The sequence below is a fragment of the Salvia miltiorrhiza genome, chromosome 6 (assembly GCF_028751815.1).
Source record: "Salvia miltiorrhiza cultivar Shanhuang (shh) chromosome 6, IMPLAD_Smil_shh, whole genome shotgun sequence".
NCBI classification, from domain to species: Eukaryota; Viridiplantae; Streptophyta; class Magnoliopsida; order Lamiales; family Lamiaceae; genus Salvia; species Salvia miltiorrhiza.
The window spans coordinates 20,059,137-20,081,402 of NC_080392.1; the positions used below are offsets into that span (position 1 = coordinate 20,059,137).

Consider the following 22,266-nt stretch of genomic DNA (forward strand, 5'->3'; position numbering starts at 1 on the left):
TACCTGTTTGAAGTTCTGAAGAAATTCTTCTTATGTAAGTTTTATGTTTATATAAGCTTTCTTATCATGAAAAATCATGAGTTTAATTCCTTCAGATCGTAATTATATTTTTTATGCTCCATATGATTATCTTATTAGAGGTAGCAAATATGCTCGCTATTTTAAAAAATTAAACGAAAAAATTAAATCTACTAATAATCTTATCGATTTTATTAATGAACGTCTTGAAGATCCAAATATTAGTGAATTCGTTAAAAACACAATTTATATTCCTCAGTTAAAAGGTGCTACACGAAGTCTTAAGGCCTTTGAAAAACAAGGTTCTTACATATCCGCTGCATAATATCTGAATAACATAAAATGTTTATTCTGTACCACGCATATTATTATTATTATTATTATTATTATTATACAAATTATTCTTTAAATAAATTAATTAAACTAATGATAGTTCAATTAATAAAATAGGGCAGCCCAATTTAAAATAAAATAGGGCAGCCCAATTTAAAATAAAGCTAAGCCCAGGTCTTAAATAAAAGAACTGATTTGAAATTTAAAAGGCCCAAATCCCAAACCCTATTACCTTTCTCCTCCTTCTCTTAATTACACGCACACACCAGAGGTTGGTGCGGCGCCGCCCTCTTCTCCGGCGAAGAGCGCCGCGATCAATCACGGCCGCCGCCCTCACATCATCACCTCCCTCGTTTCCCTTCACCCACAGAACCCGGCACCCCTGCAACACCCCCGCCACTCCCTCTGCTCTCTCTTCTCCCTCACCTCCGGCGACTCAAAGAACGGCTCACACACAGACGCATGGACGACGAAGCGGCGTCGAGAATCACCGCCTTCGCCTTCCTCCTTGGCGATGGCGAGGCGCCGCCGCCTTCCTCGATCTCTCTCTCCCTCCCGGTGACCCCAGCGACAAGGCCCCTGCCTCGTCGCCTCTCCTTGCTCCGATTCCCGGCGACCATAGGGCAGCCATGGCCGCCGCCGTCAACCTTCCCCCCCTGACTCAACTCAGCAGTGACAACATCCACCCAACTCGACTCAATACCACAACACCGAGCCCAGTTCACTCAGCCACAAGACTCATCTCCTTGACTCCGCAGACCCGACCCGACACACCAGCCAAGATCAAAGCTCAAGACTCCTAGTCCTCTTTTCTTTTTACACAACAATGATTATATATACAAGTATATACACAGTTCGTAAGCATATGTATTTCATGAATGTCATTTGCTAAATTTTGATATACGCAATCTGTAAAGGCCATGTGATGAGTTTGTTGTGCATATTAACGGTTTATTCGCCATTTTCTTGAGCTATACTGATTAGTACCTTGGTGGAAGTTTTTGGTGGGTGCTTTGATTTTGGCTTCTCTGCTGGAATGGTTTAGAATTGTAAGGATTAAAACAATGAAAGGTTATTTTACTTAATAGAAAGTAGGAAAAACAGATTTTGAGTTCTTACCTCTTGCACTTGGATATTGTTTGCGTGAAAGAGGATGTTGTGCTGCTGGAAGTTGCAAGAATGTCAAAATGAAATGGTCTTGGTGTGCTCAAACAGAGGGGTGTCGGGGAAATTGACAGCTTACCTTAAAGGCTCTTGCAGGTAAGGGGTAGAGTGGCCGGTAGGAGTATAGGGTGTGCGGGTGTTGATTAGACAATTAAAACTTCAGGTTTGAATTATTACGACTGTAATAATTCTTCAAGGTTCACTAATTAAATAGCTCGTTTAAATGCTCGATGCTTGATTTGAATAAACATATAATGCATATGAATTTAGATCACTTAATGAACTTAAACAACTCAAATTTACAAAATTTTGTAAATCATTTTTGTTGGAATTAAAATAAGATAAATTCATTTTCTTTATTCGGCATGAATCAACAAAATACCCTACCCTCACTCGTCCCGCCGGCACTGTACGGCTACCCTCATTTCCCGCAATTTTTTGGTGGATTTTAATTTTGCAGGTATTTTGTCCCGCCGGAGGGTATTTTTGTCCCGCAATTTACGGGTACCCTCTTCACTCGCGGGTATTTTGTCCCTCATTTCACATTTTTTTTAAATATCTGTTCTATTTCATCGATTATCCATAAAACTTGTGACGAATAAATAATACTCCCTCCGTCCCGTTAATAATGGCACGTTTTCCTTTTTGGGTTGTCCCGTTATTGATGACACGTTTCTTATTTTGGCAAAAATAAGGGAGTGATTAATGTTAATTAAAAGCCTAATTAAACCTATTTAATTAAAATCAAACCCCTCTCACTTTAATTCTCTCTCTCTCTCTTCCTTTTTCAAAAAACTCTCTCTCTCGCTCCCGATGACTCTCTCTCTCATGCTCACCCTCGCCGCCTCTCCACCTCCACGGCGGCGGCGCGGCGACTCCGCGTCCACCCACCTCCTCCGCAACTTCTCTCTTTCTCCTCTGTGCGTCACCTCCATTTCCGCCAGATCTCATCGTCTCCTCCACCTCGCCGTCTCCTCCATCTTCACTGTCATCTCGCCTCTCTCTCGCTCCAGTCGCCTCCGCCATCACCTCCTCCACCGTAGCGCCACCTCCTGTACTGCGCCGCCTCCAACGTAGCGCCTCCACCTTCGCGTCGCCTTTCCCCCCAAGCTTCCCTCTCCAGAAAAACCTATCGGCAGCCCCCATCCACCCCCCTCTGCCTCCGCCTCTTTCCTTATCAGATCTGTGCCTCCAAGAAGACGACCGCTCGTCGATGCAGCCCGCGCCGCCCTCTGCCTCCACCTTCCACCGCCTTCATTTCTCGCCACTCTTTGTGCGGCGAGATTTGAGATCAGTTTGTGGTGAACAAATTTACAGATTAGGAGACAATTTCTTTAATTTCTTGTAAATGTTTTCGCCCATTACTTGTTGTTGGAGGCAATTTCTTGGATTTCTGTTTTTTTTTTTTTTGTAAATCAATTTCTTGGATTTCTGTCACTGGTTCTTTGTTGGCTGTTCAAAGGATGGTGTGTAGGGGTAGAGGGAGACGACAAGCACAGATAAGAGGGGGAGGGAGAGCGCCGGCAGTATATTTTTGGAGAAACAAATGCCTCCTTTGTTAACAATATTTAAGATTCATTAAACATGTGGGACATACTCTAATACAACTCTCCTTAATACCCGTGCCGAAAAGAAACGAGCCATTAATAACGGGACGGAGGGAGTAATAAAATAGCTAACAAACAAGCACAACAATCAAAATTCAAGTTCAGACGCTCAATCGAAGATCAATCAATAGTCTAACACCAACAAAATCACCAATAAAGTAATAGTAGATGTAGTTTCAAAATAAAATTTAACACTGTCCAAAGCACTATTAAAACTCTAAATGCAGCAGAAGCACAACAAATCCAGCAGCTCAACAAATTAAAACTAAATGCAGCACCAAAGCACAAAATTCACCTAAAAAACAGAGGTAAAATGATACTATATAAGCCAATCCACTTCAAAATCATAATCGGCTAATCCTAATCGAGTAAATATCTAAATTCGACAGGCGACTGGAAGAGGCGGGCAGTGCGCCGGTGGGCGGTGGCGACGGTGTGCCGCGTTGGTTGAACAGTAGAGGCGAGCACCGAGCGTCGACTGAAGAAATCGTCAAATCGGACAGGGGGACGCCAATTTCTGATAGAGGCGACGACGGGTGACGAGAGAGGCAAACGGCGGGCGGCCGAACTCTAGAGAGGCGGCGTTTGAACGAAGAGAAGTGAGAAGTGGGAGTCAAGAGTTATGTGTCTTAGAAGTGAGAGTCGAGAGACAAACGAGTTAAGGCTAGGGCGTTAATTCAATTCCTATTTCCTAAAAATTATTTAATTGAAAATTCTTGCGGGTATGCGGGTACCTGCGGGTACCCCGATGGTACCCGCTACTCGAAATTTTTGGGAATACAATACCCGCACGTGACACTCCTCTTTAATTTTGCAGGTATCGGGTGAGGGTATACCCGATTTTACACCCCTAATTACAAATATCTCATTTTCCTTAATGGGATGTCCTATTACAAATGTTTCATAATTTCATTTTTTGCAATATATTATCTCTCTATACCTAATATTTAAATAATTTTCACCAACCCACTTTATCTACTTTTTACACATTTCTTAATCTCCGTGCCCAAAAGTAATGTGACATTTGTAATGGGACGGAGGAAGTAAATAACTAGGGTTTAATTTGTGTTTAATTTAGCTTTAAATTTCCCTTATTATTTCTATAAAAGGAAATGCACCACTTTCGTTGGAACAACTCGAAAAGGAATACGCGTCACTTTCGTTGGGATGGGGGAGTAATTTTTCTATCATAATTTTTTATTAGAGAAACATATTGAGTATCTTATCGGAAGCGAAACAACACAAGTTTTTGAATGAAATGATAAACATAAGAAATTAAAAGAAAAATAAAATATAAAAATAAAGAGAATTTTTTAAAAAAAAAAATTGGTGGTAAAATGTTACTATTAAAAATTGTTTGATATATAGATTTTTATACCAATAAATTAAAGATTTTGTTATAAAGTTTAATCTAAAATACATATTGTATATTTTTTTCATGAATCAAATTTAACATTTTTTGATAAAACAAAATACAGAAAAAGAAAAGAGAAAGAGTGAAAGAAATTTGTTGGAGAAAAGTGATGAGAGATAAAATATGTGGGGAAAATATAATTTTGCAACTCTATTTTCAATTTTTCATATATTGTATAGTTGTAGATTTATATTGCATATATTCTTCTAATACTGAAAAAATATTCAATATACATCTGAAATTAAAAATCATGATACAATTTTTAATTTAATATACAAATTATTAAAATTTTATTTAAAATAAATAAAATATATTTTTTAAATTTTCCAAAAAAATCTACCATTTTTATCTCTCATATATCTTCTCTCTCCTTTATGCTCTCATTTTTTTTGTAGCTTCTTTCATGTTTCTTCTTTTATCTCTCATTTGGCATTTAATTTATAAAATATTATCTTTAATTAATATTGTAATTGTAAAAATACCATTAAATTGGTGAAAGAAAAACTGATATGTTTATGTTATATATAAATTTGGATTACAGTTTTAATTGGGGCCATATTTTAAATTTAAAATAATTTATACATAAATATTAATACTATTAACTTTTTTTTGGATGCATTGTTTAACATTAATTGGATCCGTGGCTGGATAGAGGTAAATTTGAGGTTTTAGCACAAAAAATTGACTAAATTGGTTATATGAGGTAATATTTTTGAATTTTATTATATGAGTGGAGTATCAGAATGGATATTTTAATAGATTGATTCTATAGTTATATTCATATATAATTAACTTTTTTTCTGTTTTGGTTTTCTAACCATCACTCGCAGAAATTAAAATATCTACGTGCGTGCGTTGGTTAAACGATAAGGGGCTAACGCCAAAAATTTTAGATTTGAGTTTCTATTTATTTATTTAATATTGTTAATTTATTGTAAAGATAAAATAAAATGTGGCAGAAAGAGAAAAATGGTTAAAACAGCAGGCACGCAGTAGGAAGAGATAAGTATAACCACAAAAGAGATAAGAGTGAAAAGTAAGATGAGGACTCAAGAGTCAGAAGCATGAAACAGAATTTCAAAACCAAACTCCCAAATCTTTCGGAAATCCAAAACAATTTCTACCAAGTCCCCATCAACACGTGGCCCTCATCAAAATCCTCCGCCTATATAATCGGCTCCTCCATTTTCGACGGCGGAGCCTACTCCTCAGCATGACTGTCAAGGGCGGAAGCACCCCTGCCTGCGCCGCCTGCAAGTACCAGCGCCGCAAATGCAGCCCCACGTGCCCCCTCGCCCCCTATTTCCCAGCCAATCAGCCCAAGATGTTCCAGAACGTGCACCGCCTCTTCGGCGTCTCCAACGTCACCAAAACCCTAGATGCGCTCAAGACCAAGGAGCAGCGAGAGGACGCCATGCGCTCCATCATCTACGAGGCAGACATGCGCGAGCGCTTCCCCGTCGACGGCTGCTCCGGCGTCATCGCGCAGCTCACCCACCAGCTCCGCCTCGCCCGCGACGAGCTCGACTACGTCCGCGCCACCATCGCCGCGTGCCGCGAGCAGGCGGCCCTCGCCGCCGCCAAGCCCGCGGATTGCTGGCTCGATTACGCACCCGGCGAAGCCGCGGCGGCGGGCTTTCTCTTCAACGACGGCGCCTGCGAGCCGTGCGGCTCCGATACAATGAGCAGTAATTTGAGCTCGATTCAAGCGCAGATGGAGGCGTTCGTGATTCATCAGAAGAGAAACGTGAGTGTTGATTTCGGAGCGCAGCAGTTTAACAACGCCGCCGCTGTATTTGATGACGACAGACAGTCTTCTTATATCGAACCTAAAAATGAAGCTTTTGAATCCAGGTAATGAATCGCTATTTGATGTTTAATTCTTTTCTCTTTTGATCAATTGATATTTGTGACGAGATATTTCAATTTTGCATGAGCAGCCTGGACTCAACATTAGATGATGCGGAGGAGAGCGGCTGCCGGAGGGAGATGCGAGGTGGTGCTGCAACGGAGCACGGCTGCCGGAGGGAGTTGAGGTCTGCGGCTGCAGGCTTCAGCCTCACTACTGTCAATTAAAATGTGGACCGGTTTCGATTTTTATGTAGAGGCTTCAGCGCTGGGTTTTATGTTTTTTAATCATTTTATCATTAATTGCACTTGTAATCTTGTTATTTAAAACTTTAAGGACTAGTTTGATTAGTTGGTTAAGTGCATGTTACTTAGCTATGAGCCGATTATGTGTTTGATAGTCGTCAACCTTCTCGCTATTCGCTTCTAGATCCGGCCAAAAAAATTTATCCAATGGACGACGATAGAAAAGTGGATCAGTGACAGATCGTTGTGTTTTTCCATATTTTCGTAATATTTATTTTTTGCATTTCACTTGTCCCGGCAAATTCCCCTAAATTAGTTTTGCATTTTTCCTCACTTGTCCATGCAAATATTTACCTAAATTAGTTTTGCTTAGTTTTGCATTTCTCCTCTCCCATGAGTTTCACTTGTCCCCTACACTTAGTTCCATTTTTCAGAGAGGTGTGTACATATGCATCCCAAAATCAACCCGTCAATCAGTTACCCTAACTACAAGAAATCACGACTAAATAGGTGTGTTCATATCTTGCTGCGTCGAGCCCATAGTTGTGTATCTTCGCAGTCCACAGTTGATGAAATTTCGCTTCGAATTTAACCGTAATTAGCTAGAGAAATCAGAATGGCACTGTGTCGATTGAAATGGTGGTGATTACGTATATGTATTTGTGAATTTCCCCCTTAATCTGCCGTTTAGGGTTGAAGTAAAATAGTTGAGGATAATATTGGCATTCCATATACTAATTAACAAGGATATAATAGTCAATGCACATATTTAACTGTGTTTTGCTATGCTTATCAAACTGGAATTGGAAATTTTAGCACTTTATACCATGCATGGACTACCAAACACATGACCACAAATCACAAACGGCCCGACTCTTGCTACAAATCACAAACGGCCCGACTCTTGCTCCATTTGCTTGGGTTTATTACTCTTGTGTAAAACTTGAGCTACTTGTCAAACATGGCCTAACGGTGTTAATTAATCGATGCAATTAATGTATAAGAAATATCAACTTATAGTGGAAAGAATAAAATAATTTTGGAAATTGATTTTAATTTAACCAATATGTTTGATCAATTTTTGAGTAGCGAATATATTTAATTTTGTAGAACTAATTAAATGGCACAAGATAGATTTATGATCGTCTCATAGTATATTTATTTATTCAAAATCGATTTCCGTGAATGACATGTAAAATTTGTTACTTGAAAATGAAGTTGTGGGATAAGGGGATAAGCATTAAAGATTGATATGTTAATGCTTATCCTATATTGATTAATTAATGTATTATGCTTTAATATTTTGTTTGCTTCAAAACCGAAAGCTTTTGATAAAGTAATGGCTTGTAATTTGGTACAAATTTGCTTTCATTTGGTTCAACATTTTGAAAGTTTGTCGTTTTTTTTTTGGTCATGTTTCTTGTTTTGCTGATTGGCTGTAAATCCATACATTATACTCAAATTCTGGTTTTTCCCATACACTATGAAATTGGTGCCAAAATACATACACTTTGAGACTTTTTGAAATTTCCTATAAATTTCAATTTTTCCCAAAACAAAGCTTACGTGGAAAAATTAAAATTGTTGTGGCAAGCTTATCGATCAAAATAACGTTATTTTGATTTTCTTTAAAATTAAAAAATAAAAAAAATTAATGGGCCACAACCGAAAGCCGCGCAGCGACCTGAAGGTGTCAACGATAATACGGCAAACTGGATTTTTTTTTAAATAATAATCAAAACGATGTCGTTTTGATCGATAAGCTTGCCACATCAATTTTAATTTTGCCATGTAAGCTTTGATTTGGGGAAAATTGAAATTTATGGGAAATTCCAAACAATCTCAAAGTATATGTGATGAGGAGTAAATCCTACATCAGCCAATTAAATACTATCCCTTAATTTAAATACTTAAAGCTTAAGGCTAAAAAGGGATTTTAGGGTGCCAAAAAGGAATAAGATGAGATAGAGGATTATTTTCCTAAATTTGAAGGTCAAGACCAGGCCATGTAACTTGTCACTGTGACAAGATATCCTAATTTTAGGAGAAGCCAAAGATTTAAGGCTCTGGGCCATGATGGCACGTTTGATTTAGTGTCACGATGGAGTGTAAGTAACGAAGTTTTCCTTCTTGACACGCTAGAACCCTCCTACAGAGCTTTTTCCCCTTGCCACAGTGGTGCCCCCTGCCATGGTGGAGCATGAGTAACGGAGTTTTTCTCCCTGCCGCAGCGGAGCTTCCCTTGCCACGGTGGAGAGTAAATGCTAGGTTTTCTTCTCATTACCATGATGGGAGCTTCCTTTGCCGTGGTGGAATGGATGAAGAATTATTCATGACCAAGAACACTAGGAGAAGGTCAGAAGCCAAATAGCCTTCACGCCCTGATAGAGTTTGTAGAATCAGTTACAAGAAGGACACGGAGATTAAAGATACATGCGGAGTACGTGAAGAGTAGATTTTACATATAAATAGAGGAATCGTCACTTTGTAATTCACACTATCTTTATTTGAAAAATCAATACAAGTTAAATTCTAGCTTTTCTGCTTTGTGATACTCATGTCTTAGCTCCATTCTTCTTCTTATTCTTATTTTTTCCTTGATGTGTTGAGAGTTTACTCATCAATATGTATTTTGGCACCAATTTTATAATGTATGGGAAAAACCAAAATTTAACTATAATGTGTGGATTTAGAGCCAATTAACCCATAAAAATTGGTTGGAAAATTTTTTGGTTTCAAATATGTCAAAAACCAATGATAATAAAACTTCGATGATAGTCAAACTAGTTGATGGATCAGAAAGATCACAAAGATCACAGCTAGAGTGTAACATGTTGAAATCTAAGTTTATGAAAAAAGACTCAGAGAAATACCATGAAGAAATTAAAACCTCGATATTAGCCAAACTAGTTGATCAATGGATCAGAAAGATCCCAACTAAAGTGCAGCATGGAAATCTAAGTGCATGAGAAAAGATTTAGAGAAATTAATGTTATGAAACTAGCTGATCAATAGATCAGTCAGAAAGATCTCAGCTAGAATGCAGCATGTAGAAAAGATTTAGAGAAATACTATGAAAAAGTCAGAGGTTGCTTGAAATCTAAGTCCATTAAGTCCATGAGAAAAGATTTAAAGAAATACTATGAAGAAGTCAAAGGTTACTTGAAATCTAAGTGCATGATAAAAGACTTAGAGAAATATTGTGGACGAAGCTGTGGGTGGACATATTCATCGCAACCGCTTTCTTAATCTCTGCAATCGCAAAGGGCCACGACCCTACCTGATGCAGATGGTTAGCCATAATATCTACCACTATGTTCCCCTCCCTAAAAATATGTGAGACGTGAATCTCCAAATCATGAAGAAGGTCCAGAGTACGATTCCAAAAGGCACTAAATCTCCAAGGGACGTCGCAAGAGCGAGTTTCCAGCAAAGTGATGACATAGCTGGATTTAGCTTCAATCCAAAGACAATGCCATCTTTGGGAATGCGCGATCGCAATAGCCGTGATAGCTGCCAGGAGCTCTGCTTCAAAAGAAAAATCAATCCCTCATTTAATATGAAAGCAGCCTCAAACCCAACACCAATATATATATATATATATATATATATATATATATATATATATATATATATATATATAGGGGAGGGCTAGAATAAAAATACATTTTTTTGTATAAAATAGGAACAATTTTCAGCCCTTAGATCATCAATACCTACGGTTGATTCATTACCTTATTGGATGAATTCAGGTCCTAAGTTAATCCCAAAGGTAGTGAAAATTTTATTTTTCGCAATTCATACAGTTACACAGCCAATTCATACGTGTTCTACATAGAATTCATACATTTTAATTCGTTTATAGTTTATACAAAAAATATGTTTTTATTCTAGCTCACCCATATATATATATATATATATATATATATATATAGGATAGCGCTATTCAATAAACTGCTCTTAGTTTATAATATAAGACTAATTTATGACTTATGACCGCGATCAAAAGAAATCAACGGTTGTCATCCCATATTTTATGGGTTTAATAGTTCATTAAGTAATAGAAAATATTCATACATATTTTTTACGTAAGGGTATTATTGGTATATGTTGTTCACCTTCCATATCTACACAGATTTGGTTCTGATTCTCACTCCAATTAAATCTTCAAACAAAGAGGCGGCGCAGAGATTCTGGCGGTCGGCGTAGGTGGAGTGGCGCAATGGTTCTGAATTGCGTAGGCGTGCCGACGACATGCGGGGTGGCGTCTGGACGGCACAACAGTTGCAGGTGCAGATGGCGGTGGATTGGCGTGAGCTGTGGTGGTGGCGGCGCTACTGATCGCCGTCTGAATTTGGCGGCAACATTGTGTGCAGGAGCGACGCACGGTGAGGAGGAGGCGGCACACGGTGTTCAACCATTCGCAGCCCCTGTGTTCCACCCCGACAACACTTCAGACCCGCCCCCAATCCCCAACTTGGCCCTACGGATCCCCATACAAAGGTCCTCATTTTCAGCCCTAAAGAACACGATGGAATCCCCCGCCACAAGTTTCTTCTGGTTCACAAAATTACTCCAACCAGTGGTGAAGAGATGCCTACTAGGCGTCCCCCGATAGATATGCCTAAACTTCCAAAATCCTCGTCCACATCCTTGCCCAAGATCGTCTGCACAGGCGGCTCAACCGAGTAATCCAATCTTGGAAATATGGTCTCCGTACAATATTTGATTGCATGAATTATTTTTGGTTTATGTATGAATTATTTGTAATTAACGGCTGGGATTACATTTTTATGTATTGTAAAAAATTCATACGAATTTGTGGTTGAAGGGTATGATGAGTTCCTGATTGCATGAATTGTTTTTGGTTTACGTATGAATTTTTAACTATTGCATGAATTATATTTGGTTTATCTATAAATTTTCACGTTTTGGGATAGTCTGATTGCATGAATTTTTTTTTTGTTTAAGTATGAATTTATACGTTTTGGGTTAGTCTGATTGCATGAATTATTTTCGGTTTACGTATGAATTATCTTGTTATAACAGACGTGAGTAAATATGGAGAAATGAAGATATGGAATGTTATAATGTATAAAACGCAATCCCTTAAATTGTGGGAGGATATTAATTAAGAAAAATATAATTACATTATTAACTTCCTACATAATTTTGGCTGAATCAATTCAAAGAAATCTAAACAAAATCTGACCGTGTATCTTAGTGAGATCAAGCGTTAAGATTGAGTCTTATTTTATAGGTTAAGAGTTGGTCTTACTTTAGTGCAACCCTATATATATATATATATATATATATATATATATATATATATATATATCTCTTATAATATCGAAATTATTTAATCAAATTACTAACAATCTGTAACTAAACAGAATTCTTCATTTTCCCAACAAATAAATAAAAATGGCGTGGTCCTTAAGTGATTTTGTAACCTTCCTAGTTGTTTTATGTCGGTTGAGAATCCCAAGAAATCCTATTAGGGTTAAATTAGGGGTGAGCAAAATACTTGAAATCCGAATATTCAATCCGAATCAAACCAAAAGTTGAAATTTGAATTGGATTTTCGGATCAGATCGGATTGAATTTCAAGTAAATTAATTTCAAATTTTTGAATCGAATATGATTGATAGTTTTAAAATCCGAAACAAAAAATCCAAAATTCGAATTATATTTATAACATAAATTATAATATTATATATATATATATATATATATATATATATATATTAATTAGTTCTTAAATAGTTAAATATTTCTAAATTCTAACCCTACACTCTCATCTTGATTAATTATAATTAATGTTTTGTTATGTTGGACCTTTATTCGATCATAATGATCTAATTGGTTAGGTTGATATGTATTTTGGATTTTTCAGTTCAGATTGGATTTTATTGAAATTCTTTCACATTTTTTGATTCAGATTTTCAGATAGTATGGTTTGGATCGGATAGAATATTAGGGATGATTTGAATTTTCTGATTGGACCGAATTAGGCAAAAATCTGACCCGAAATCCAAATGCTCACCCCTAGATTAAACTAACAATGGAATAACAAAGTTTACGTATAAATGAATATTAGGAAATCTTATAAAGTTTGACGTCACCATTTTGATTCAGAAATTTCGCATTAAAAAATTTCTTTCATAGCTCTTAAAATTTTAGTTGATAGTAGTCGATTATGTGAAGGCAATGTCGTCGCTTATCTTAAGTTTTCAGCTTCAGATTTATGTTAATAACCTTAATTTTCATGTGATGAGTTTGCCAAATTAAATAAGCAATTTTTAAATATATGTTCTTTGCTTCTCAATACCAATTGAAGACTTGCTACACCAAATCATTGTAACACAATTTGTAAAAAATATCATTGCAAATTTATACTCCCTCCGTCTGTCAAAAGTGGAACGCTTTTACTATCGGACATTCGCAAAGAGTGTACCACTTTCATTTTATAGAAATGGTCACACCATCCACTTTAATCTTTTATCCTTACAAATACTCTTTATTTACAAAAAAACACCTCAAATTCAATCTCAACCACACATCTCATAAAGTGGTGGGACCCTTTCTCCACTGTATCAAAATCATCACCAATTTTATTAAATCCCGTGTCCAGCCAAGGTGTTCCACTTTTGGCGGACGGAGGAAGTATTTAACACTTTGTTTCTTATATTTGATGTATACTTTATTAAATTTTAGTCAACAACACGTAAAATAATTCAAAAATGGTTAAGTACCAATTTCCCCCCAACGTTTACCCCCATATCGCTTTTAACACCCTAAACTCAGGGTAGGCGTTGTTTACTACCTCAATGTGTACTGAACCAAATCCCCCATCCCCGCGTTTTAACGGTGGTTAAGATCGTTAGATTTTTTTTTTAAATTGTGGTGGCCTCAGACTCGTCCAGAGCTCACCGCACGTAGCCCCTTCACTTGCCACTCAGAGTCTTGCCGTTGCTCACGTCCGTTAGTCACTGCTCCTCTGGTCCCACAGCCACCGTGGAGCCATTCTCATCATGTCCGTCAGTCGCTCACCGCCTGAAGCCCCTTCGCTCGCCACTCGAAGTTCTGCCGCTGCTCACGTCCGTCAGTCACTACTCTTCTGGTCCCGCAGCCACCACGGAGCCATTCTCATCACGTCCCTCAGTTGCTCGCCGCTCAGAGTCATGCGCTGCTCACATCAGTCAGCCACTGCTCCTACAGTCCTGCAGCCATCGCAAAGCCCTTCTCCTCACTTCCGTCATTTGCTCGTCGTCGAACAATCCTCTGACAGCCATTGCAGATCCCTGTTCTGACAATCCTCCAAGCAGTCTGTAAGTTTCATCAACCAATTTCGTCTCCAACAATTATGTAAAAAAAGTAATTTAATTTACAAGCTTTGAATATTTATGAAATATCTTTTGTTATATTTGTTGATTGTGTTTTTGCAGTGGAGTCACTGGGGTTAATAGCAATGGGGTTAGGGAAAGAGGATTGGGATTTTAGCGTGGACGTCGACCTCGTTTGGCTGCTGGTAATACTGTTCACTAAAGGGTTTTCCCCTCAGACTGGGGCCTACTATTATTAAAAATAAAAAGAAATTAATTTTTCTAACGGTGTTAAGCACTGTTAAACGCGAGGGGAGGAGGAGGGAGAGGGGAAAAGGGGGATTTGGTTCAGTCTTGACACGTTGAGGTAGTAAACAACGCCTACCCTAAGTTTAGGGTGTTAAAGGAGATAGGGGTGTCAATGTTGGGGAGAAATTGGTACTTAACCTATCCAAAAAAATATCGAGAAATAAGGAAAAAATAATAAAAAAATAAAGATTCGGACAGTTGGAACTGCAAACCGACGGTTCAAAACCATGATCGAAACCGTCGATACATGGTTCGAACCAGAACCGTGGAACCCATGGTTCTATTTCGATTCTATTTTTTAAAATCGTGAACCGACGGTCCGCTTTCGATTTGAACCATCGTAAACACCTCTACCGATAAGGGTGTGGACCAAAATAAAAAGTAAAAAATTGAAAGAAAAAAAAAAACCAGTAGAGGTTAACCGAACCAGTCAAGTCTCGGATCAGTCACAGTTTCAATTAGAATTGAAACTGTAAGCGTGAACATCTCTACCAAGAAGGCCTGGACAAAAAAAAACTTGAAAAAACAAACTAGTCTAGATTAATCAAACCAATCTGAAGAAGAAAAATTAATTCAATGATGCAAGTCGAATTTATAACGTTGTGGTTAGTTATGGATACAAGCTGCGGGTTTAAACCGATTGAGCATTGTTAAGTGCTCAATCGTTGCTCTCAAAAAACAAAAAGTGTTCAATTGTGAATTATTTACAACCACTAATATATATCTTCCTTACACCATCATATTGCATGGTGTAACATATTGCACACATTTAAGAGGTTGAATCTGCTTCAAATGACAAGATATGCAATTAATAATAGATCTAATGCATATATGTGTCCAATATAATTATATTTATATATATATTCTTACGGTTCGTTTCCTACGTGGTATGGGATAAGACGTGATATTTATTAATTTATTAGATATCAATATCATATTTGATAAAATATATAAAAAAGATCTTATGATATCACACCTTGCAGGTGTGGTACAAAATCTAAAAAATATGAATAATAGATAACGAGCCAGACTTTGAATTTTAAAGTAAACAACATGTTAGGTTGTGTTTGATAATAATACAGATACTAATTATCATGATATTCTTAATACAAATTACTGAGATTCTTAATCTAAATAACCTCGAAGTTGTTGTTTGTCAGCAAAGTTTAAAATATAAATAACAACTCCATGTGTTTGATAGAATATAATATGATGTAGCTTATATTGTAAAATGACGATACTACCTTTTAAATAAACATGATATTTACGCATATATCATTCAATCTTCATCAGCTGAAATTTGCCAAAATAGCGCCAATTTCATCCTCATTGGCGCGAGTTCGGGCACCATATAAGAAGAAAAGTCCCTTTCGCTTCAAGGACACCAAATCAATTCCTTCTTGAATTCAAAAAAATAGGGTTCCCGACATAAAATAAATTCAGCATCGTGAAGACCATATTTTGGCTTGGGCATTTGCGTGTTGATCCATTGGAGTAAGTCTCAATGAGTGCAACTCAGCAAGGTAATAATTTGCCCTAGGGTTTCATTTTTTTCATAATGGAAACAAGAAATTGTTGAGGGTCCTAAGTTATTTGTTGAGGTAAATTAGTGTTGGGCTCTCGTTCCATTAAAATCGGAAACCATTTGCAACATTGGGCGCAAAATTTTGTCTGTCCTTCATTCTTCCTCAACTTGTTCTTTTCCAGCTCCTTAAAATTATACTTAAATAGGCTGATACAAATGGGACGGAGAGAGTATATGTAATTTGCACCTTTTGGTTTTGTTGATGCGAGATTTCAGGATGTAGTCATATTATTTCCTATGTTTCAAATCATGTTGATAGTAGAATCTCTGTATTATATTGCTTAAATTTATATATTTGTGGTGCTGCTGTTTTGATTGTGTATGTATGGTCAGACTCGGCGAGCAATGAGTTCGGCCGCGTCAAGCCCAACAAATCAGATAAGACACGACGTACTTGGTCATAAGGGAAGAGGAAGTGCTTATTGCCGCTTTAAAGGAGCTAGTAGTTAACGGTTGGAAATCGGATAATGGCTTTAGGGCAGGGTACCTTGGGAAACTTGAAGAAGCAATTAAGATTGCGTTTCCAGGGACTGATTTAAAGGGTATGCCGCATATACACTCGAAAATCTCGATGTGGAAGAAGAACTATTACTCATTGTCACAAATATTGGGGGATAGCGGCATCGGTTTCAACGTCGATGGGAAGTTTATGATTGATTGCACTCATGAACAATGGGCTCATATATTGAAGGTAGTAACACTTCCCTGTTATAACATTTGTATGCTTTCAGTTACCTCAATTGTGTATATATTTGCATTGATTGTTTGTTCTGTTTATTTGTGTAGCGTGACTCCAATGCACGGAATATGAAAAAAAGAGTTGGCCTCATTTAGAAGAGTGGAAAGAGATTTTCGGCAAGGATCATGCAAACGGTACCACATCTGAAGATGTTACCGATGTAATACATGACATGAAGGACGTCGATGGCGATGAGAACGATGGAGCGCAAAGTGATTATGTTCCTCAGTTTGAGGCTGATGCGAAGACCGAGGGTGCCAACCCGAGAAAGTAGAACGTGCTCAAAGAGTCTCGGGTAAGAAGAGGAAAGCAAACAATGTCGATGACGGATGGTTCGATCTGTTGAGAGAGATAAGCACTAACGCTAACACGAGGATGAATTGCATAGCCTTACGTGTCGGCTACGAGCAGGACTTGGGGAAAGCTAGAAAGGAGGTGTTTGATCAAATCAACAACATGCCTACCTTGACAATGGCTGATAAATTTGAAGCTTATCAAATGTTGGCAGGTGACAAACAGGGTCTCGAGCTCTTTATGGGGCTTCCGGACGAGACAAAACCACACTACGTCTTACACATACTCATGACTAGGAAACTCTAGACATGGGAAATGTTGGGGTAGTATATTTTGATGCCATAAGCTGCTGCATTACTTGCTGGTTAATGATAGAGTAGTTAATTAAGTAGTAATCTATTTTGTATATATTAGCTCTTGGACAACTACATGGTTCGGCACCAATGACTTTATTTTAGTTTCTTGTTAAAAACTCTACTTTTGTAGCTATCACTTTTGTGTAGTACTTGGATCCTATGTCTACACAATTTGATGAACTTATTTTATATATTTTTGTGTGTGTATATAATTCGGGCTCGATTGGTCGTGTGGAAATTGTTCATATGATTTTCCATAATGCATTAGTTTACATCTAAAGTTCCATTATGATCAATCAAAACTAAAGATTCCACCATTTGTGAAAGCCATTTGCATATGTGGTAGATAAATTAAAACAAATGATCTTGCATTTGGAGGACTAATAGAAATTTAGAATAGCAAAAGTTATATAGCACCGGCCAACACACATCTAAAGTACAGTGAAGATCACCATCATAGCAGTAATTTTAACTTGAGTGTATGAAGTAGCAAATAAGTATATATACCAAGCTGCCGTTTTCTCCTATATATTGAGGCAAGGTGCTTGTTGTGGACAAGCTATTTGATGACAAAAAGTTCATGTGGGTGGCTACAAAATACTAACGTCTTCTGCCTAATACCACATCTAATGGAAACCCACTATGAACCATTCTAATTAAGAAGCATTTCAAAAGATTGGAGCATATGTGCCAGCACCTTGAGCATACAAAATATCACAAGACCACACTACGAACGTGGACTCGACGACGCGCATGAACTACGCTGAAGCCCTTGTTCTTCGTCGTCACTAGCACCTACCTTCGTTGGGTACCTACTTGCGGGTAGGATGGTGAAACGATGCTCGATTGGAGGCCAAACGTGGTAAAGGTGAGTGCCCTTGGGGTTTATGGGACCGACACTTGATTATGCGTCGTCCTCGAAGTTCAACTTTCGGGCAACCGGTGCCTTCATGACAGGGGACGTAACTTCATCGTCCGATATGGTGATCCTCTTGTTAGACGACGGAGGTTCAACTGCATGTGGATAGTCACTTATGACGATTATAGAAGGCGATGGTTCCTCTTTGATGGCGTTGTATCCGAAAAGCCGACATAATTTGAACCATAAAGGATCACCATTCTTGTGATAGGCTTTTTTGAATGGATCATCCTTGCAATATATCGACAAGATTTTAGGATTTTTGAAATCTTAATGCCAAATATAAAGTAGCATAAGCGAGATATTATATCAACAAGATTTTAGGATTTTTGAAATATTAAGGCCAAATATAAAGTAGCATAAGCGAGAACTTATAATGTAGAAACATTCCATGCCTCAAAGATGATCTTCCAGATCTTTTCGTCTGCGTAAACTCGGTTGTTGTTTGCATCTCACGTCGTCTCAACACGGCAAGCTAGCTTCTTGAAGCATGTGTAGCGCGTCCTCAGAAATTTCACACGATCAAGTATATCACTATACGTAACGTCGGCTCAAAGTTCTTTGTTCAATGCTACCATCGCACATATGAGTGCATGCAGCGAATCGGCCGGCAATATCGATTTAACTTCATCTTCGCACTCGACAAGTCTGTTAATGAGATAGGCATCAAGAGCCTCATTCCATTTAGAATCGTACATAAACTTCTCTTGCTCAGGATCGTGAAATGGCTTCATGATTTTTTCTATATGGGATGTGGTTGTTTTCAGCTTTTGGTGTTATGCATCTCACGAAAGGATCATTATATAATACCACCAAATACATTATAATGGTAGTTGGGGAGAAAACTTAACTTAATTAGATTTGACATGTTCTGATAATTTGCTTCAGAAATGCACCGCAACCAATTTCCACAAATACCTGAAGCATTATGATTACATTTGCATTTAATTTGATTTATTTGTATATCATCCCAAAATGTATGGTGGTAAATGTTGCTTCGGACTCCACAATTGCATTTAATTTGATTCAATTGCTAAATACTCGGCAATAAATTTTTGACGTTAAGTTGACTCCACAATTAGAAGGTTTTATGTGATTATTCCTCTTTATTTTTGCATTCAGAAGATGTATTATTGATATTTCTTTTGTATTTGCTATATTGTTGAAGTTTCTAATGCATGTCCCTCTCTCGTCACTTCTACTGCTATTGTTACAATCTCAACGCCCACCATCCGAGCCGCCGAGAAGCCCTTTGGGCCGATCAAAGAGTTGCGTCACAAGAGAAGCTAGCGGTATATAGAGAATTCATGTTCGAAGAGTACTTCCAATACTACATGTAGGGTATCTTCGCCTTGCCGGGATTACTCCTCTTGTTTCCCGAACCTCCGGTCCTTCTCACTTCGTGCTCAGGCACTTGACTCTTTGTCTTCTTCTTCTTCTTCAGAGCTTCACCTCTTCTCTTCTTCTGTTCTTCAGTCCTTCAACTCCTCCTTCCTTTTTCTGCAATCTGCACACAAGAGAACTAAAGGAGTAAAGAGAAACAAGGGACAAAAAGAAGACGAAAAGAAGTTAGAGTTTCAGTCGAGGGAAAAGGTGTCCTCGGGACACAGGGGCTCAGATTTTCCCCCTTAAACTCAGCAACCCTTCCGGCAGCTGAATGATCAAAGGCAAGGTATGGACGATGGAGCAGCTTCTCAGATCTCAACAGAGCCACCAACAGCAGGAGCCAAGGTCAGAACTCCGGCAGCTCAGATCTTCTCAGGTAACCACCAAACAGGGCTCCGATGGTCTGGAAAGCCCGTGATACCACCACCCACGCAGGGAATCCCGTATTATCCAACAAACACACTTGAAAGGAATAGCAGAGCCCTTCACTTCTTGATAATACGTTATCCCCAGCGTATGAGAGAGTATCATAGATATAAGGGGAAGAGGGAGGAGCTGGACAGCAGTAAGGAGTAGGGAGCAGTAATGGTGGTGGAGGAACCGAGGGAATGGGCGGTGGAGCGGCGGAGGAGATGAAGAGTCAGGGAGAGAGAGGGATTAGGGTTTGAGAGAGAGAGCGGCGCTGAGTGAAAGTGAGAGAGAGAGAGAGAACCTGGGGTGGGGTATATCTGAGTGAGGAGTGGGCTAGGGTTTGGGGGTGGGCTCGGTTCTGGGCCCTGAAGTTGGCCCAGACCCAAAAAAGAAAAAGAAAGGGAGAAGGGAATGAGAAATGGGCCAACCTCACATATCCACCTTTGGCACATTGATCATTCTGTCACCAGGGAAGGGCCATCAATTGAGTTGGAGTTATCATCACAGCCCTAATTTTTACTCTCATCTGCCACAAAGTCAAGACAAGAGAGGGTGAGAAAAATATTAAGCATATTTATCTCAATCTCAAACCACAGAGACCAACCCAGGGTAATCACCATTTCTCAAACCCAAAAAAAGGTTATCATTGAAGACACAACAAGACTCAAAGGAAACAAACAAGCATGCATAACAGGCACACAAACAACATGACACAAGAAACACAAGGGAAAGAGAAGGAAGACACCCAAAAACAACAACACAAACACAAACTATGCAGAAGAAAAGAAACAAGCAGACCAGAACAAGTTACACATTCATATGCAAGGTTTTCTGACAGGAGGTGTGTTTGGCAGCAGGAAGACATTTAGTACCCATGTCAGCAGGGTTGAATTCAGAAGGAATTTTCTCAAGAATGACTTCTCCTCTTTCAACAACATCCCTAATGAAATGATACCTGACATCTATATGCTTGGTTCTATCATGAAACACAGGATTCTTGCATAACTGAATTGCAGACTGACTATCAGAGAATAACAGAGGTTTATCATCAATGTGTTGAAGTTCAGAAAGGACTCCATGCAACCAAATTGCTTCCTTAACAGCCTCAGTGGCTGCAATGTACTCAGACTCGGTTGTAGATAAAGCAACAATGCCCTGCAGTTGAGATTTCCAACTAATACAAGAACCACATAGAGTAAACACATAGGAAGTAGTTGACTTTCTATTGTCCTTGTTATTGGCATAATTGGAGTCAACATAGCCAACACACTTAACCCTATCATCAGATTTATCAAAGATCAGACCACAATGCATAGTTGATTTTAGATATCTAAACAACCATTTCACAGCTTCCCAATGGGGCAATCCTGGATTAGCCATATATCTGCTAAGGCAAGAAACAGCATATGCTATATCAGGTCTAGTGCTTATCATTAGATACATGACAGAGCCTATGGCATTAGCATAAGGAATGTGTTGCATTTCTGCAAGTTCAGACTCAGATGTGGGACACTGCTTTTTACTCAGCTCAAAATGAGATCTTAAAGGCACATTAACAGCATTGCATTTTTCCATATTGAACTTCTTTAACACCTGTTTCACATACTCAGATTGATGCAACAAAATAGTGGATTTCTCCCTATCTCTCTCAATGCACATGCCTAAGATTTTCCTAGCATCTCCTAGGTCTTTCATGTCAAAATTCTCACATAAACATTTTTGGACATGCTCAATGGTTTTCAAACAGGGGTCAAGAATTAACATGTCATCAACATACAAGAGCAGGTAAACAGGAATGCCAAATTTCATGTAGTACAGGCAATGATCAAACTTACTTCGAGTGAAGTTCATGCTTCTCATGCATTGGTCAAATTTGAGATTCCACTGCCTAGGGGATTGTTTTAAACCATATAAAGATTTTTTCAAAAGACATACATGATTTGGAAAGTTTTTGTCAACAAATCCCTCAGGTTGCTTCATATAAATGTTGTTTTCTAATTCACCATGCAAGAAAGCAGTTGTTACATCCATTTGCTTTAATTCCCAATTAAAATGAGCACATAAAGCAAGCATAATTCTGACAGTGGTGAACTTCACAACAGGAGCAAAGATCTCATCATAATCAACTCCTTCCTTTTGGGTGTAACCCTTAGCAACTAATCTGGCCTTATATCTAACATGGTCCACCTCATTCTTTAATTTAAACAGCCACTTACACTCAACCAGAGAGCAATTATCAGGTTTTTCAACAAGAATCCAAGTATTATTATCATGCAATGAGTTCATTTCAGTTTCCATAGCAGCATACCATT

At 38.3% G+C, this 22,266-nt stretch overlaps 1 protein-coding gene and 1 long non-coding RNA gene across 2 annotated transcripts; one reads left to right on the forward strand and one right to left on the reverse strand.

Moving 5' to 3' along the window:
• Positions 1-607: 607 nt before the first annotated feature.
• On the reverse strand, positions 608-1,678 carry LOC130987387 (uncharacterized). The gene is made up of 2 exons (XR_009089711.1): positions 1,471-1,678; positions 608-1,382 (listed from the first exon to the last, which is right to left on the reverse strand). It is a non-coding gene; the product is annotated as an uncharacterized LOC130987387 (long non-coding RNA).
• Positions 1,679-5,579: 3,901 nt separating this feature from the next.
• LOC130987389 (LOB domain-containing protein 6-like) lies at positions 5,580-6,869 on the forward strand. Its single transcript, XM_057910902.1, has 2 exons — positions 5,580-6,390; positions 6,477-6,869. Exons 1-2 carry the CDS (start codon positions 5,750-5,752, stop codon positions 6,610-6,612), a joined length of 777 nt encoding a protein of 258 aa, XP_057766885.1. The 5' UTR covers positions 5,580-5,749; the 3' UTR covers positions 6,613-6,869.
• Positions 6,870-22,266: the final 15,397 nt, after the last annotated feature.